Here is a 17,962-nt window from a genome sequence, read left to right as displayed (position 1 = left end):
TACAGATGGTTGTGAGCCACCATGTGGATGCTGGGAATTGAACTCAGGACCTCTGGAAGACCAGTCATTGCTCTTAACCTCTGAGCCATCTTTCCAGCCCAGGAAATGCAAATTGTTAAAGAAAGACACTTAGTGATCTTGATTCAGGGTGCCTAACTCCATTTGAGACCCCTGTGCTAGTCAACAATTGTCAAAGCTGCCTTGCTGGATTTATCTCTCAGTGGCTTTTCCAATGTGTTTGCAGTTCCCCAAGTCCCCAACTTACCCCTTCTCTCCTCTCCTATCATTCAGCACAGTGTGGTGTTTGAAAGGTGAAACTCATCCTTATTTCTAAGCCTGGTAAATTTCGTAACTTTTCTGCAACTTAAAAATTATCTAGGAGTGAATGAGATATGCAGATCTGGGGATATGGCTCAGTGGGCAACAGCGAAACTCATCCTTATTTCTAAGCTTGGTAAATTCTGCAACTTACAAATTATCTAGAAATAAGTGAGATAACACAGATCCAGGGCTATGGCTCAATGGGCATAGCACTTGTTGCACAAGCATGAAGGCCTGAGCTCAGATTCCCAGAGCCTACACAAAGCCAGGCTAGCATCTGTATTCCCAGTGTTCCTACGATAAGATGGGAGGCAGAGCAAGAAAATCCCTGGAAGCTCATGGGCTGGCTAGGCTGGGTATCCATCACAGCAGCAAAGATACCCTGTCTCCAAAAAGGTGGAAAGTGAGAACCAAACCTGAAACTGTCCTCCGACCTCTCTCTATGTGGCGTGCCACACACACACACACACACACACACACAGAGAGAGAGAGAGAGAGAGAGAGAGAGAGAGAGCTTTTAAAATTACTATCCCAATCATATCATTCTCCATTTTAAATTCCTTTCATTGACAAATCTCTAAATATTAATAAGACCAGCCATACACTCCACAATTGGGTCTTTGCCTCACATTTCACAGCATGCTCTTAGTTATAATATAATAAAGGCTCCGCTGGCTTTCTCTCAGTCTCTCAAGTGCAACAGGTTTTTTATCTGTCTCATGATATCATCCTAACACTTTCCTGAATGATGCCCCTGTGAAATGGTGTATGACATGTTATGCTTTCACAGCAAATCATTCCACCATCTCACTAGCTTACGTAAAAGACTATTATTGCAGGCCAGGCAGTTATTTTTCCAGTTAGAACTCAGCTCAGGAGTCTTCTAAAACATGGCACCCCCCACATTAAAAATGTGGCTTGTTGGGTGTGGTGGTGTATGCCTTTAATCCCAGCACTTGGGAGGCAGAGGCAAGTGATCTCTGAGAGTTCAAGGTCAGCCTGGTCTACAAAGTGAGTTCCAGGACAGCCAGGGTTACACAGGGAAACCCTGTCTGGGGGTGGGGAGGGAGTTTTTCCTGTCTGCTCAAGAAGAGGAAATGAGATTGGTGAGCATTAGGCCAGTTTCTTCTAAGTCTTGGTTAGAATTTTATTCATCTTTAAAGATACAGTATAAAAAAATACTTCCATATCAAGACCTTCCAGCAACTCTGACCTAAACTAGGCAGTCCTGATACCCATTGTAGCACCTTGATTTTCCCTTACGGTGTGATTATAATGGGAAGCCTGCAATTTCTTTATGTAATTACCCAGAATTTATTTCCATTCTTTAACTGTAAGCTCTATAAAGAGCAAGGATGGCATCTGTTTTGTGTACAATGTGTCCTTGACACCTACCATGGTAATTGGTGCATAATGGTGTGAAAGTTGTTGAATGAACAAATGAACAATTGCATATTGGCTTCAAATAGCATAGCTAAGTAAGTAGTCACAGTGTAGTGGAACAGGCATTCCAGGCAGTTTAATCCAGGGAGCGGTGGCCGTGACCTGATGGGGCTCCAGAGATGTCCTGCTGTCTCTTTCATGGTAACCTGATGCGGGAATCTGCCAACTATAGAGACCAAATATAGACCACTGTCTATTTTTTAAAGGCCTATGAACTAAGGATGGGCTTTGTATTTTTTAAACAATTGAAAAGACATTAAGACAATACTGTATTATGACGTGTGAAATTCAAATTCCAATATCCATTAAAACATCTTATGGGAACACAGCCATTCATTATTGGTTTTGACTGCTTGCCAGTGGAGTTGAGTAGTTATAAATGAGAGCAGATGGCTCACAAAGCTTTGAATTTGCTATCTGGCCTCTAACAGGAAGATAGTTTGCCGGTCCCTCATTTAATCCATGCTCAATTTAGAAGATCACTTTTTATCTTATTTATGTTCAAGTCTCCTCTTTTCTCATTATCATTTATTTCTGCCACTAGAAATTAAGCCATCAGTGCTAAACTTGCAGTAGACGCTTTCCCTGTGAGTTTTCACTTCCCTTCAGTCTTGTGAGAGGGTGAGTTAGAAGAGGATGACTTTGCTGTTCTAAGTAGTATATGGGATTTCTCCTGTACTTGATAAAATCTGCAGTTCCGTACAGCATTTAAGATTCCCCATTGTCTTCCTGACATGATTCCTCTTCATTCTCAATTTAGCTAGATTTAGAATCACCTAGGCGACAAACCTGGGGGTGTCTCTTTTCAGGGTGTCTCCAGGGAGGCTTAATAGGGAAGATCCACCCTAGCTGTGGGCAGCACCATCCATGTGCTAGGATCCTGGACTCAATAAAAAGGAGAAAGCTGAGTACCATGGTTCATCTCTGCTTCTGACTACAGACACAATGCGACCACTCTTCCTACCACTATGCGTACCCCTCCATGACACACTCTAGCCTCAAAACAGGTGCCATCCCCCCTCTTTCTTTAGGCTGCTTTTGTCCGTTTTTTTTTTTTTTTCAGTGAGAAGAAAAATACAGATACACTCACCTTGCCTATTCAGCTGTTTCTCTTACACTTCCACCTAGACTATCAATCACTTCACTTACCAGTACTTGCTCTCCTCTAGATCTAGGCTCACTGTTACCTGTGTGCAATGTTGGCAGTGGTATTTTTGTCTTCCTTGTCCTTTAAATTGGCTATCCAGATTTCCTCCTTGCCCTAAAAACCTTGAGAACATTGTTGCCATCTGTGCGATTCTCTAAGGCTTTATGCTGCTCCACAGTTTTGTCTAAATTATTTATAGTTTTCTGTGTGTATATACAAGTTGTCCATTTCTCAAGTTCCATTGAAAGCTGTTCAAGAGCAGCAATTGTATCCTATTTTGTGATTCTCCACACCCTTTGGTGCCTGGGAAGAGTGGTAAACATGAAAAAAATTGGGATGAGGAAGTAGTTTAATTGGAAGAATGCTTGTCTAGCATTTATAGAGCCCGGGGTTCAATCCCCAGCACTATATTAGTGGCACATGCCGCTAATTTCAGCACTTGAGAGGTGGTGGCAGAAGGACAGGGAGGTCAAGGTTGTACTGAGCTACACAAATGAAAAATAAAATTCTCATCGTGACTTTTGTATGTAGGAACTACCTGTATTTATTTACATTTTTAAAACTTAATTTTGTGTGTGTGAGTGTGTGGGTGATGCGTGTCATAGCGCTGTGTCGAGATCGGAGGGCAACTTGTTCATTCTCTCCTTTCACTATTACGGGAATTGCACTCTGGCTGTCCGCAAGCCACAGAACCGTCTCCCCGGCCCCTACCTTTTTTAAACACAAAATCCACTTAACTTATTTAGTGCTAACTACAGCGCATAACATCATACGAGGACATGGCATCTTCCAGGCGGTCACACATTTGTAGATCGTTGCCTAGGACCCTTGGACGCGCGGGCGCAAACACGTGGGTGACAAGAGCTTCTCTCCAGGACCCTCCTTTGTCCACGGTGATTGGCGGACGAAACGGTCCAATCGTCTTTCCCCGCCTCTTTCTTCAATAGCCAATCAGAGGTCCGAAGCGCCTCCTGACTACTCGACTCTGTTTACTAACAGATCGAAGCTGGGGAATAAGGGGTGTGACAATTCTGGGGAGGTCAGGAGAGGGAAGGCCTCCCTGCGCGTGCGCACCAAGGCCAGTGGGTGGGGCCGAATCTTGGGTCTTGCCAATCGGAGCGTCCGCGCTCCTCCCTCTCCTGCCTCCCCGCCAAGCAACAACAATTCGAGCGGCGGGGCGGGGCGACTCGTGAAACGTCACGGCCGGCCGCCCAATGGGGACGGGCGCTGGCAGACGCGCGCGCACCGCGCCCAATAGCGCCGGTGGCTCGGGGCTGTCTCCTGGGCTGGCTGTGGGCGGAGCGGCCTGGCGGAGGAGGTGGAGGCGCAGGGCGCGGGGTTGCGGCGTACTAGCGGTGCCCGCCGAGGGGAGGAGGCGGAGGAGCCGCGCGGCCAGAGCGGGAAAGAGACTCACCTCGGCGGCGACGGAGTTGTGGCGCTGCCGCAGCTCGGCTCCTGGGGCTGTGACGAGACGGAGCCGTCTGCTGTCCCTTCCAGGTTCCCCTCGGAGCGACCCGCGCGATCGGAAAGAGGGTGAAGATGGAGGGGGAGGGCGGCGGCGGCGGCGGCGGCAGCAGCGGCGCGGGCAGCAGCGGGGACGGCGGGGACGGCGGCGAGCAGCTCCTCACTGTCAAGCACGAGCTGCGGACCGGTGAGCGACCCCGCCCTCTGCCGGCCGGGCCGGCCGCGGAGGCGCGCCTGAGAGCCCGCTGGGGCGCGCGCGCAGGCCAAGGGGGGCGCGGGCTGGGGAGGCCGGCCAAGGGTGGGGCTTGGTGGGCAGAGGCGAGTCAGGGGTCCCGGGAGGCTCGGGGTAGGGGGCCGAAAGTTTGCTCGCCCCGGGCCCCCAGTATCGGGGAGTGGCCCGGGAAGATGCCTTCGCGCCCCCCCCTTCCTGCACAGGTGACACATCTGTCACTACACTCTGTCACGAGCGAAAGATGCTCCTGGCCTCGGCGTGAGGTGAGCCGCGCGTTGTTTGTGGAGCGTGAACTCACTTTAACCTGCACCTCGGCCTCGGGTGGTCCAGGTGCGGGGGTGAGGAGTGTGTGTGTGTGTGTGTGTGTGTGTGTGTGCACACGAGTGTGTACCATCCTTAAGGGATAGCGATCCTGCGAAAGAGACACGAGGGATAGCTTCGTGTAGTCCTTTCTCCTAGAGTTATCATGAAGTACTCTACTCGCCTTGAATTTCTTGCCAGAGTCTTTTGGGAAGCAGCCTGTATAAATGTAAAGTTCTAGGTGAAAGACTTCACTAGGCGGCTTCAGCGCTTTACATCCCCGATGCTGGAGATGAGAAAAGCTGTGTGTGCTGAGCTTTTTACTTATTAAATGGCTTTTTCATTGGAAAATCCTTACCTGTACCAATGGTACAGTTAGGGTCTCCCCTACCCCCCATGGAGTCGGGTCTCCCCTTACACTTTATTTTTTTCTGAACGGAGAATGCATTTTACTGACTTGTTATTAGTGTCAGTGGTTTACTATTTTTGACACTAAGTGTTTGGCATACTGAAGGACTCATTTTTGGTTGTGAGCCTAGCCTTTAATGGCTAAGCCCTCACTCCAGCCCGAAGGACTCATATTAAGTAGACACAGAGGGTACGTGGTAGGTTTCAGGTGTAATCTGGGTCCATCTTGCATTTATTTGGGACACACTGTAAAGTTAGCTGTGCTTCAGAGTTGGTTTTTGTTATTTCCAATGAGGTTGTTCATTAGCCTTCCTTTGGGTGCCAGTCTTATGACTTAGCATAAGATGTCAAATTCATGCTTTCTTAATTCAGCAGTTTTAAGCATTGTCATTTTGGATTGTTCTGACTCTATAACATATCTTGAGCCAATTATTCTATGGTATTTTTGAGTTCCTAACATAACCTGTGTAGATTCCCTTGGTTGAACTTTTGCCTCCAAATTTAATCAACTGCTGATGTTTTCAGCAGGTTTTTAAGTAATTTTCTCAGTATACATTTATCCAGCATTAATACCTAGTTTACACCAGGTACAATGTCACATGCTTTCTAGAGTGAGGATTTGGTTTTTTTTCTCCCTATCTTACATAATGATTCCTTGCTCTGTGTGTGTGTGTGGAATCATACTGTACAGCACATGGTACTGGAAGTCTACACCTCAGCCATTGATCATGGAGCAAAAGCAGTCTTTTGCTCAAGGATCAAGGGGCAACCTACTTTTTAGTAGTCAACCAATTGCTCAGTGTCTGGATTTTGCAAACATTGCTAGTTCTGTAGAAAACAGTAAGCACTGTTTTATTTCCCCTTCTCAACTGTGTGAATCATCAGCTTTAAGTTTGCATTTAGAAATTTTTCTAGTGGATGAGATTGTACTGAACTCACTACTAATGTCAAAGGAAAGGAACAATCATTTTAATTTATTGCCAAACATTCGAATAACCGATCGCATGTAATGGTCACAAAACACTGTTTAAATGTTGCTTGAAAGAGTCACTCACCCATGTTCCTCTTAGCACTTGGAGGTATAATAGGTGCTAGACTCTAGCAATGTGATCTGATGTGGTTCCTTCTCAAGCATCTCAGGCTGGTAGTTGGTGATTGTATTGTAGGTCATAGGATGAGTGAAAATGCAGTCAGAAACTCAGTCTGAGGGCATGGAAATGGCTCCATTGTGTAGACTGAGTAGTATGGCATACTTGGGGGTAGAGTTGGAAGACATAGTAACAAATACTAGTTCTGCCACTTTGCTGGCTGTATAGACTTGGAAGGTCTCAGGCTTACTTCTTTCATCCGTAAAATGTGAGAATTGAATGAGACTACTGGAAGAATGTTAATCAGGTTACTAGCACATAGTAGGCAGTAGGAAATGTTTGTTGAATGAAAATCTAAAAAGTTACTTCACAACTGGATCTTATTGTAAAATGTGTGAGTTAATCTAGTGTACTTGGAAAACAAAGTAAGTCACTGGGTGGTTAGCCATCACCACGTGATGACCTGGCTGTTATCTTTTTCTATAGCTGTCTTGCTGTTTCAAGCAAAGGGCCAACTCCTTGTAATCATTCCTGTTATCGAGCACTTTGTTCATATCTTGCCCATCACAGCATACAGTATTACAATAATTCATTTACCTTGGGTTGAGGAGATGGCTCTGTGGGGTAGAGTACTTGTCATACAAATGTAAAGACCTGAGTTCGAATCCTTAGGACCTACAAAATGCTGGCTATGGTATTGTGTGGTAGTTTGAAAAGAAAATGGTCCCACAGGGAGTGGCACTATTAGGAGGTGTGGCTTTCTTAGAGTAGGTGTAGCCTTGTTGGAGGAAGTGTGTCACTGTGGGGGTGGGCTTTGAGGTCTCCTTTGCTCAAGCTACTCCCAGTGAGACAGACCACTTCCTGTTGACTGTAAGTCAAGATGTAAGAACTCTCAGCTCCTGCTCCAGCGCCATGTCTGCCTGCACACTGCCATGTTCCCTGCCATGATGATAATGGATTGAACTTCTGAAACTGTAAGCTGCCACCTCAATTAAATGTTTTCCTTTATAAGAGTTGCTGTGATCATGGCATGTCTTCACAGCAATAGAAACCCTAACTAAGACATAGTGTGTATCTGTAATCCTAGTGCTTGTGTAGTACCATGAGAGCTGGAGACAGAAGAGTCCCTAGAATCTTTAGGCCTGCTAGCCTGGTATACACACTGGTGAAGAACAAAAGAGCCCTGTCTTAAACAAGGTGAAAGGTGAGGATTGATACAGTGGCATGTGTGTGCCCATACTCTCTCTTACACACACACACACACACACCCCTCTCTCTCTGTGTCAGATAGTAAGGTCCTTGAGGGCAGAATTTTTTTTTTTTTGTCTCTTTGTAGTCTGTGGTATTTGGTAGGTGTTCAAATATTTGTTGATTTAATTCAATTGGATGAAAAATAAGGGCAAGGTTTGCAGGTGTTAGGTCTTGATAAATTGATGATAGTAGCTATAAAAGATGAAGAATACAGAATTCAAGATCAAGCAAATTATCATAAATTCTTGAGCATTTTCTGATTTCTGGCTTAAATGGTATTGATGATACCAAAGATGATTAAGAAAATGTTCTACTGTCTAGCTGTAGAGGAAGAGCCCATATAAACCAGTAATTAGGATGCATTATTTCTTAGGTATGATAATAGAAAGATATGAAATGTATGAATTCAACAAAAGAAAGATTAAAGCCTTTAGCCTTTAAATAGTAAAATGTAACTTGGTTGAAAACCAGTGGAAAATAGAGATTATTTTACTCATTTATTCAGTAAATATTTTGTCATTTTTTTATGTACTGAGTGCTGTTTTACATGCTGAGGTTAAGAAAGTGACTTCTCCACTGGGAAGCTAGATCTGAGAAATCACTAGAACCAGAGACTTACATTGGCTCTACTGTGTCTTAAATCTCTTCTAGTCCATGTGTCAAGTCTTAATTCTTTTTACACTGTTGTCTACTTTCCCTCCAGGAGGTAAAAACTGGACAGCACTGAAGTTCTACATTTTATGGCTTTAGCTATTGAAGGAAACTATCTGTTTGCCAGTTTCAGTTAAATTCTGAGAGAAGGACTTTATTGGTTCAGTTTTGATCAGGTGTCTGCTGTTGGCTCATTCAGTTAAGACTATGTGATGGGATCATGTCCTAACATGCCAGCAACTGCAGCAAACATATGGATAAGGATAAACTGAACTCTTAGAGGAGGAAGGGTTGCTGGGCGGGTCATTCCTTTGATTACTGTTTTTGGGAGAATGCCTAACATTAAGGAGAGTGTTGCAGAAGCTTATCTATTTTGTAGTAACAGTGGAAACTCCAGTGGCTTATAGGACATGATTTCTGTTTGTTAGGGATTTGTGAGTTGCTTAGTTGGTGGTTCTGCTCAGACCCTCATCAGTGGGAGATCTCACTAGGCCATATCCCCAGATGAAGAGCTAGGAAATTAATGACTATTCAGAGAGGAAGAATCAGTCTTCCCCAGGAACGAGCCCCCTAATCCAATACCAGTGGTTAACCCTAAAATTATATACATATGAGCAACACTAAAATGGACTCAGCAGGTTGCATTTATAATTTATTTGTATGTATGTAACAATAGTAATTAAAAAGGGGTTCCAGATTTGAGAGGGAGCAAGGAAAGAGGTACAGGAAAGGTTGGAAGGATAAAAGGGACAGGGAAAAGGATGTAAATACAGTATACATATGTGAAATATAAAAAGAGATTAAAAACCCCGAAATAATTAAGATGTTAGCCAGAACTAGTCAGCTGAACTTATCTGGGCCGGTGGCTCGCCTTCAAAGACTGCTCACTCATACGTATTGGGGAGGCTGTATCAGTTCCTTTCTGTGTGGACCTTTCCATAAGGTTGCTTGAGTGTTGGAAGAACATGGAAGCTGGCTTCTCCCCAAACAAGTGGTACAAGAGGTACAGCAAAGTGGAAGCTATGTTTCTTTTGTTAAATAGCTTTGTCTAAAGTATACAATAATGTACCATATAATCCTTTTATTTATATATATATAATTTTATTTAATTTTTTTTCATTTTTACGTACTAACCACAGTTCCCCCTCCTTCCCCTCCTCCTGCTCCCCCTCCCCCCTCCCCCTTATCCCACCCCCCATTTACTCCTCAGAGTTGGTAAGGCCTCCTATGGGTAGTCAACAAGGTCTAGCACATCAAGTTGAGGCAGGCCCAAGTATACAACCCTCTTTTAAGTATACAATGAATTGTAGCATAGTTACAGAGATATATAACCATCATTGAAATCTAATTTTAAAACATTTTTATCACCCTATAAAGGAACTTCATACCCATTTGCATTAGTCATCCTATATTCCCATTGTCTAGGGCTAGACAACCACCAGTCTATTTTCTGTTTATATATTTGCCTATTGTTTTATTATAAACCATTTTACACTTTTGTAACTGTCTATTTTTTTCAGCAAACATGGTGTTATTAAGATCCATCCACACTGTAGCATGTATCAACACTTAATTTTTTGTTGACAAATTATATTTCCTTGTATTAGGTAGATAATCACATTTTGATTATCCACTCTGTTGACATTTGGTTCTTTCTAGCTTTTGTGCCATGCACATTTGTAGATAAAAATTTTCATGTATCTGTTTTCATTTCTTTTGGGTACTATGAACAATAAAATTGTTGGATATTATGAAGCCAAACTTTTTCAAACTGAACTTTTTCCACCAGCAGTATATGAGGTATTAAGTTTTACCATAGCCTAGCCAATGTTTGATATTATTTGTCTCACACTTTTAGCCATCCTAGAATAGGCGAAGTGGTATCTTTCATTATGGCTTTGACTTGTATATCCCTAATGATGTTGCATATGCTTTTAAGCACTTAAGATATACAAATAGACCTTGTATATCTTTAGGGAAATGTTTACTACTACCTTTGGCCTATTTTGTAGTTGATTATCCCCCCCCCCTTTCCCTCTCTCTCTGTTTTGAGACAGGGTCTTACTATGTAAACCTGGCTGACCTGGAACTCACATATAGACCAGGCTGGCCTGGAACTCACAGAGATCCTGATTTCTTTTTTATTATTGAAAATTCTTTATTTTAGATACATATCTCTTAATCAGATACACGATTGCAAATATTTTTTTCATAAAATGAATTGTCTTTTCATTTTTTTGAGGGGCGGTATGCTGAGAAGCATGAAAGGCTTTAATTTTGTTAAAAACTAATTTGTTTGCCCCTTGCCCCTTTTGTTTTTGGTTTTTTGTTGTTTTTTTTTTTGCTCTTTTGGGGAGCCCACCACCCAGCTCCCAAATAAATCACACACAGAGGCTTATACTTAATTATGAACACCTGGTCTTAGCTTGGCTTGTTTCTTGCCAGTTTTTCTTAAATTATCCCGTCTACTTTTTGCCTCTGGGCTTTTCTCGTTTTCTTACTTCTGTAAATCTTACTCTTACTCCATGGCTTGCTGTGTAGCTGGGTGGCTAGCCCCTTGCATCCTCCTCCTTCTCTGGCTCCTTCTCTTCCCTCTCAGATTTCTCCTTCTATTTATCCTTTCTGCCTGTCAGCCCCACCTATTCCTCTCTCCTCCCTTACTATTGGCCATTCAGCTCTTTGTTAGACCATCAGGTGTTTTAGACAGGCAAAGTAACACAGATTCACAGAGCTAAACAAATGCAACCCTCCCTCCTGGTTTTCTTTGTTCTGCCATAGACATATCTTTGTTTTCTTCTAAGAGTTTTATGCTTTTAGCTGTTAGAACAAGATTTTTGAATTTGAATTAATTGTTTAATATTATATGGGGTAGTAATCCAGATTCATATTTTTTATGTGTAGATATTCAGTTTTCTTGTGCCATTTTTGAAGACTTCTCTTTCCCTATGTATCTTGGCACCTTCTTTGAAAAATTAATTAACCATAGATATAGAGGTTCATTTTAGATTCTCAGTTCTATTCCATTGTTTCTCTTTTAGCTAATACCATAAAACTAAAAATTACAAGCTTAGTTTTGAAGTTGGAAAGTACAAATCTTCAGCTTTGTCTTTTTCAAGATTATCTTGGTTATTCTGGGTCCCTTGAGTTTTACATATGACTTTAGCATCAGCTTGTCGGTTTCTTCAAAGAAGCTATTTGGGTGATGTTCTGATGTGGATTGCATTGAATTCATAGGTTAGTTTTGAGAGTGTTGCCATCTTAGCAGTGTTAAATCTGGTCCATGAACATGGAATGTCTTTCCATTTGTGTAGCTCTTCTTTCATTTTTTTGGGCAATGTTTTCTTCTTTTTAGAGTATGAGTTTGTCCTTCTTTTGTTAAATTTATTCCTAAGCATTTCATTTTTTGATGTATAATAGTGTAATAGTAATGAAATTATTTTATTTTTGGAATGTTAATGTCTCTAGAGATCTATTGTGTGTTGCAACCTTGCTGAACAAGTTTATTTGTTCTAATAGTACCTTAGTGTATGTCTTATTATTTTTACTCACTAGATTATATTGTGTTATCTTTCTTTCTTTCTATCTCTTTATCTATCTATCTATCTATGGTGTGTGTGTGTGTGTGTGTGTGTGTGTGTGTGTGTGTGTGTGTATGAGAGAGTGAGAGTCAGTTTTACTTCCTCCTTCCTAATATGAATGCCTTTTGTGTCATTTTGTTTAATTGCCCTGGCTAGGGATATTCACTATTCAAGTAGAATCAGCAAGAATAGACATCCTTGTCTAGTGCCTTATCTAGCAGGAAAGCATTAATCATCCATCACTAATTACAGGGCTGGCTGTTTTTCATGGATGCCTTGTACAAACTGAGAAAGTCTCATTCTGTTCCTGGTGTTTAATTGTTAAAGAGTGCTGGACCTTGTCAGATGCTTTTCTTCATCTATTGAGATGATGTAGTTTTGTTTTATTGATGAGGATTATTACATTGATTGATTATTGGGTGTTAAGATGGCCTCATATTCTGGGATAAACCCTGTGTGATCATGATCCTTTTTACATGCTGCTGGAGTCAATTTACTATTATTTTGTTGAGGACTTTTATGTTTATTGTTCATTAGAGGTATCTGTTTTCTTATTTTGTGATGCTTTGCAAAAAAATCTTCTTGACTTTTTTAGCTACCAACTATGGAGTTTCCCTATAGAGTTTGAGTACTAGTATGTATATTTGAAGTCTTTTAAGTAATGATTTAACAAGGGTCAGAGTATAGGCTGTAGTTTTGAATTTGCTCCTAACTTGCTGTATGACCTGGAGTAAATTATTTGCCTTTCTGAGCTTAAATTTTCTTATTCATAATGACATCCAGACTAATTACCAGAATTAAGCTGGTGCTTTATAGTATTTCTGTGTAGTAGACAAAGGTCAAGAATTGTTATTTGCTTTTAATTTTACTAGATGAATCATGTAGAATCCCACTGAAAAAGAACAGTCCCTGATGTGTATGGAGTTGGTTCTCTCCTTCCTCAGTTTTACTTGCCAAGCTGTCTTGCTGTCTCCCCCACTAACCCAATACCCCGCAACTAGATTCTTGAGAGTCTAAAAGAAAATCCCTGTTAAAATTTCTCTCACGAGTGTCAGAGATTGAGAAAATTATCTATTTAAGTAAGGAGAGTGGCAGCTCAACCCTCTGTCAAAGGGGATTCAAGTGTATTTTATATTTTCAGTCTGGGGAAAAGCCTCAGGTGATCTAATGTATTAACCCCAACATTAACCTCTGCTTTAAAGTGAGGAAGCTTCTTGAAACTACGGACAGATGTGTTTTGATGGGTAGGGTTGAATTCTTTGATGTGAACAAGATGTTCACGAGAGCTCCTCTAGGGAAAATCTGACACCTTTTTGTGTTGGTTGAATTTCACAGTTAATTTTGGGTTGAGAAATGTCAATCCTCAAATGCAGTGGGACAGGAGGGAAGAGGCTGCCACAGGCATCACCTTTGAATTCTCTGAATGATTTACAGATCTTTGTATTCACCTCAAAGGTGTAATAATTCTTGCTTTTCTCTTTTTTTTTGTCAGGGAACATGAATAGGTTCTAAAATAGAATCTTAACCTCACTGTTTGTTTCTAGCAATGTCCCTCTTGCTCAGATGTAGCTATCATCCCCAAATCAAATGAGTTCTCTGGACTTCATACATCCCTAAAATTGAAAGTGAACTCTCTCACTTCTAACTCTTTTTTCAGTCATCCATTAGACATTGCTCCCTGTGACTTCAGGAAGAATAGGGAGATTAGATTTTGTGTGTGTGCCTGGAGTTCACTTTTTCTAGACTGGCTGGCCAGAAAGCCCATAGGATCTCTTTTGCCTCCCAGTAAGGGGGTTATGTCAAGTGCCTCCAAGCCCAGCATTTCTTTTCTTTCTTTCCTTTTGTTTCATTGTCTGTTTGTTTCTTTGCTTGATTTTGCTATTTTTGTTTTGTTTTTTGAGACAGGGTTTCTCTGTGTAGTTTTGGTGCCTGTCCCAGATCTCACTCTGTAGACCAGGCTGGCCTCGAACTCACAGAGATCTGCCTGGTTCTGCCTCCCGAGTGCTGGGATTAAAGGTGTGTGCCACCACCGCCCGGCTTCTTTGCTTGATTTTGGAGACAGGACCATAACCTTGGCTGTCCTAGAACTTGCTATGTAGACCAGACAGGCCTTGAATTCAGAGATCCACTTACCTGTGCCTCTGAAGTGCTGGGATTAAAGTACCATCTTGCTCAGCTTGTCTGTGGGTGCTGAGAATCTGAACACAGGTTCACATTGCAAGCATTTTACCCACATCTCTCCAGTGGTTTTAGTATAGTACCTGGTATTGTAGTTATTTTATCACATTCAAGTTTTGTCTGTGTGGGCCTCTTTTTAAATAATCTACATGTTCTTGACCTCTAAAAAGTCATGTAAATGTTATTTTTTAATATCAGATTATTTGGAATAGAGAAAGTAAGCTTGGTACTTAAAAGAATTCTATCTTAGCTCTTTTATTTAAAATTTCTTTGGTTGGGTTTCCATTTCTGACTTATACTGTTGTGTAGATTTTTCTAACATGCCATCTTTATAATTTAGTTAATGTTAATGAGTTTTTGTAGGTACATGTGCAAATGTGTGTGTTTGCAGGTGTGCAGGTGTGTGTTTGTGCCTGTGGAGGCTAGTGAACAAACTTAGGTACCGTCCATTCTCTTTTTTAGACTTGCCAAATAGGCTTGTGCTAGCTGGCTAGTGAGCCCCAGGGATTTCCCTGTTTCTGCCTAATGAGTATGGACCACTTGTAATCTATGTGTTCCTGACCTGAAAATTGTATAAATAATACTTTTAATACCAAATTGTTTGGAATATAAAGGAGTGTGTATTCCAATTATGAAGCCCAGATTTGTTTTTTTTCTTACATGGGTTCTGGGGATCAAATAGGTCACAAGCATGTTACTAGTTGAACCTGCTCATTAGCTCATAATAACATCTTGTGTGGTTGGCTGAATAAATGACCTGTCTTCCTCTTCCTAAATATATCTAGATTCTAATCCCAGGAATTCTGGGAGTATTTTGTATATTACCTGTCAAAAGAAACTTTGCATGTGTGATTAGGCATTCTGGGGTTGAGAGATTATCCTGGTTTATCTAATCACACTGGTAGGAAAATTGGAGAGCCAAAGTCAGAGGTGACTTGAGGGTGGAAACCAGTCAGCATGATGCCATGGCTGTAAAGCGTCAAGACCTACATACAGCCTCTAGATGTTGGGTACCTGGTTTTTCTCTAGAATGTCTCAGAGAAACACAGCTCTGTAGTTTCTTGATTTCTACCTCAGTTTCAGACTTCTGATTTCCAGAACTGTAAGAAGAGAAATTCATGTTGTTAATAAACCATGAAGTTTATGCTAATCTTCCCAGCAGCAATGGTAAGCAGTATATTTCCTTAAGATGGGTTGAACCAGCAGCTCAGTTTGCTCTAAGAGACAATTTTGCTCAAGTGTTGTAATAACAGAAATGATCACATATTGAAGTAAATTAAACCATTTAAGTTGAAAATAGTATCATTTTGTAGAGGTAGAATGTTTTTTCTGAGGCCTCCAGATGTGACATTCCTTTCTTATCTTACTCTAAAGCTAGTTGTGTTGCTTTGAACCAGCTGTTCTGTATTTCATAGGAATACTCTGAGTGGGTGCTTGAGTAGATTTTTTTTTCTTAAATGTTCTTGCTATAACCCAGGCTAGCCTCAAACTTACAATGAATTCCTGCTTTAGTTTCCCAAGCTGGGATTATAGGCATGTGCCAGTATTCATGACCCCAGGAGACTTGTATTAGGTGGGTGGCACACAGCATCTGACTGTAAGTGTAACCTTAGTTTTCTCCTCGTGTTGCTTGTGCTGTTCTTACTTTTCTTATTTCGCCTCTTTATTTAATCCCAATAATATTCCTTTTATATTTTCCATACCAAAGCATGGATTAAAAGATACAGATAAGTACCTTTATATTTAAATACATATATTCATAGCAAAAATAATATGGAAAATGTGGGAAGGCAGTCGACTTAATGGTGTTTTGCTTAAGTAAAATCTTGGTCATTCTGTTTTTATTTTTCACTTTATCCTAAAGAAAACAAAGTGAATTCTCTTATTATAGAACTTTTAGTTTTTGATCAGATACAAAATGATAAATCAGTAAAATAGAGGTGTAAAGAAATTCTGTAGACAAAAACTCTGAGACTGTACACAAGGCTCTCCTTTTATCCATTAACTGAAATATTCAATCAGTTGAACCACTCTGTCCTCTAACCACATAAGTACTTATTTAAAATACATTGAAAAGTGAATGCCACTGCTGTCAAATACACTGTTTCAGCAGTATACTTGCACTAAAAACTCCCATGATCTTAACTTGTTTTTCCTTTATCTCACACTGTTTGTTTGTAATCAAACATAGTTAGGATTAGGATAAAACAAATCTAATTGGCCACCTACATATAAAACTCAAAATTTTACTCCAGCAGCAGATGGGAACAGATGCAGAGACCCACAGCCAGACATTGTGCGAAGAGAATGTCTAAATTGGAGGTGTCCAGCAAATCCCTCTCCCTCTGAGCTCAGGGATTCCTGTGGAAGAGGACACAGAAAGATTGTAAGAGCCAGAGGAGACAGGACACCAGGGGAACAAGGCCCTCTCAATCAACTAAGCAAGGCTCATATGAGCTCACAGAGACTGGAGCAGTAAGCACAGGGCCTGCAGGAGTCTGTAACGGTGTCTCTAGTAAAGCTATTAGCTTAAGCTTAGTATTTTTATGAGCCTCCTGACTCTGAGAACAAGTAGGTCTCTGACTCTTGTGCCTGCTCTTGGACACTATCCTCCTGTTGGGTTGTGGTGTCCAACTTCTATATGATAGTTTTTTTCTTCATCTTAGTGTATTTTTATCTTTACAAAAAAACAAAAACAAACAAACAAAAAAAAAACCAACAACAACTAAAAAATTTGACCTAAGTTTTTCATTGTAAATTGGGCAAAGCAGTGACAGGTTTTATCATCCATTTGAGGATTATTGGATTTTTAGTAGAGAACAATTAGAAATGGCTTCTACCATCACTGTCTAATACTTGACACAGACCTTACATATCTGGTTACATAACTAACGTTAAGATTGCAGTTGTCATGCAAGGTTTTGTCTAATGGTAACTTAGTATTGTGCAATGGAGGAGGGAAGTCTGTGAATGCCTAAGCTGAGGCCTTGGCTACCATAGATGGGCTGAAATGACAGAACAAAGCATTTCTGTCAAAGAAGCAGTGCAGATGGTTCAAAAGTCAGAAATGGCTTGGTACACTGAGGGTTCTGGAGGAAAGATTTCTGGCTAGATTATCATATCCAAGAAAGGTAGAGGAAATGTGACTGGAGTGGTAGCAAGGACCATTTATTGCAAGATTTAGTAGGTTAGGATTAACTATTAAGGCATTGTGTATAAACATGAAGCCAGTTGGGAACTGATTAAATTAATTTGTGTTATACAAAATGATTCCCACTGCTTTGAGGAGGATGTGTGAAGAGGGCCAGCTAGGACTCTATTACAGAAATTCAGATGGATTATAAAGGCTGTGATTAGGTGGTAATTGGTATTGAGAATTGTGAGTATACTTGAGAAGTACTTAGGAGGTAGACTAAATAGAACATGGCATTATATTGATATGAGCTCTTTGCAAGCAAACATGTGTTTGGAGATACTGTTCTTTGAGGTAGTGTATTAATTTCAACTAGCTTTAGTAGCCTATCATAACTCACACTTGGGTTGCTCTTGGTCTTCATGACCTGACTGGGTTCTCTGCTAAGGGTTTCACAAAATGGAAACCTAGGGGTTATCCAGACTTGGTTGTTGTTTGGAGGTTCTGGGAAAAAAAAATACTTCCAAGTTCCAGCTTCTTCTTGCTGGAATTTGGGGCCTATAAATGTCAGCCTGAAGTTCCAGTGTCTTTGTTGGCTATCAGTATCTAGATTAGTGCTTCTCAACCTTCCTAATCCTGAGACCTTTTAATACAGTTTCTCATGTTGTGATGAACCCCCCAACCATAAAATTATTTTCATTACGACTTCATAACTGTAATTTTGCTACTGTTATGAATCATAATGTAAATACTCCTATTTTCCGATGG

The 17,962-nt window shown here is 41.0% G+C and overlaps 2 protein-coding genes across 5 annotated transcripts in view; one reads left to right on the top strand and one right to left on the bottom strand.

Moving 5' to 3' along the window:
• The window catches only part of Dglucy (D-glutamate cyclase), a 138,084-nt gene extending 133,684 nt beyond the window's left edge, over nucleotides 1–4,400 (bottom strand). The window contains exon 1 of the mRNA XM_037210780.1: nucleotides 4,326–4,400. The gene's annotated coding sequence lies outside the window, so the exon portion shown is untranslated. The remainder of the gene's footprint in view (nucleotides 1–4,325) is intronic.
• Rps6ka5 (ribosomal protein S6 kinase A5) overlaps nucleotides 4,263–17,962 on the top strand; it is a 162,271-nt gene continuing 148,571 nt past the window's right edge. For 2 of the 4 annotated variants that reach the window (XM_028886645.2, XM_037210779.1), the window contains exon 1: nucleotides 4,441–4,562. In XM_028886645.2, coding sequence (XP_028742478.1) covers nucleotides 4,451–4,562 — 112 coding nt within the window. In that variant the 5' untranslated portion in view covers nucleotides 4,441–4,450. Of the gene's footprint in view, nucleotides 4,563–4,695; nucleotides 4,871–17,962 lie in introns of those variants that run through there. The other 2 variants (XM_028886644.2, XM_028886646.2) reach the window with 2 other exon arrangements.

This window comes from Peromyscus leucopus, chromosome 14 (genome assembly GCF_004664715.2).
Source record: "Peromyscus leucopus breed LL Stock chromosome 14, UCI_PerLeu_2.1, whole genome shotgun sequence".
Lineage (NCBI taxonomy): Eukaryota > Metazoa > Chordata > Mammalia > Rodentia > Cricetidae > Peromyscus > Peromyscus leucopus.
Note: the sequence above shows the minus strand (reverse complement) of the source record. Positions and strands in the feature narration are given on the sequence as shown.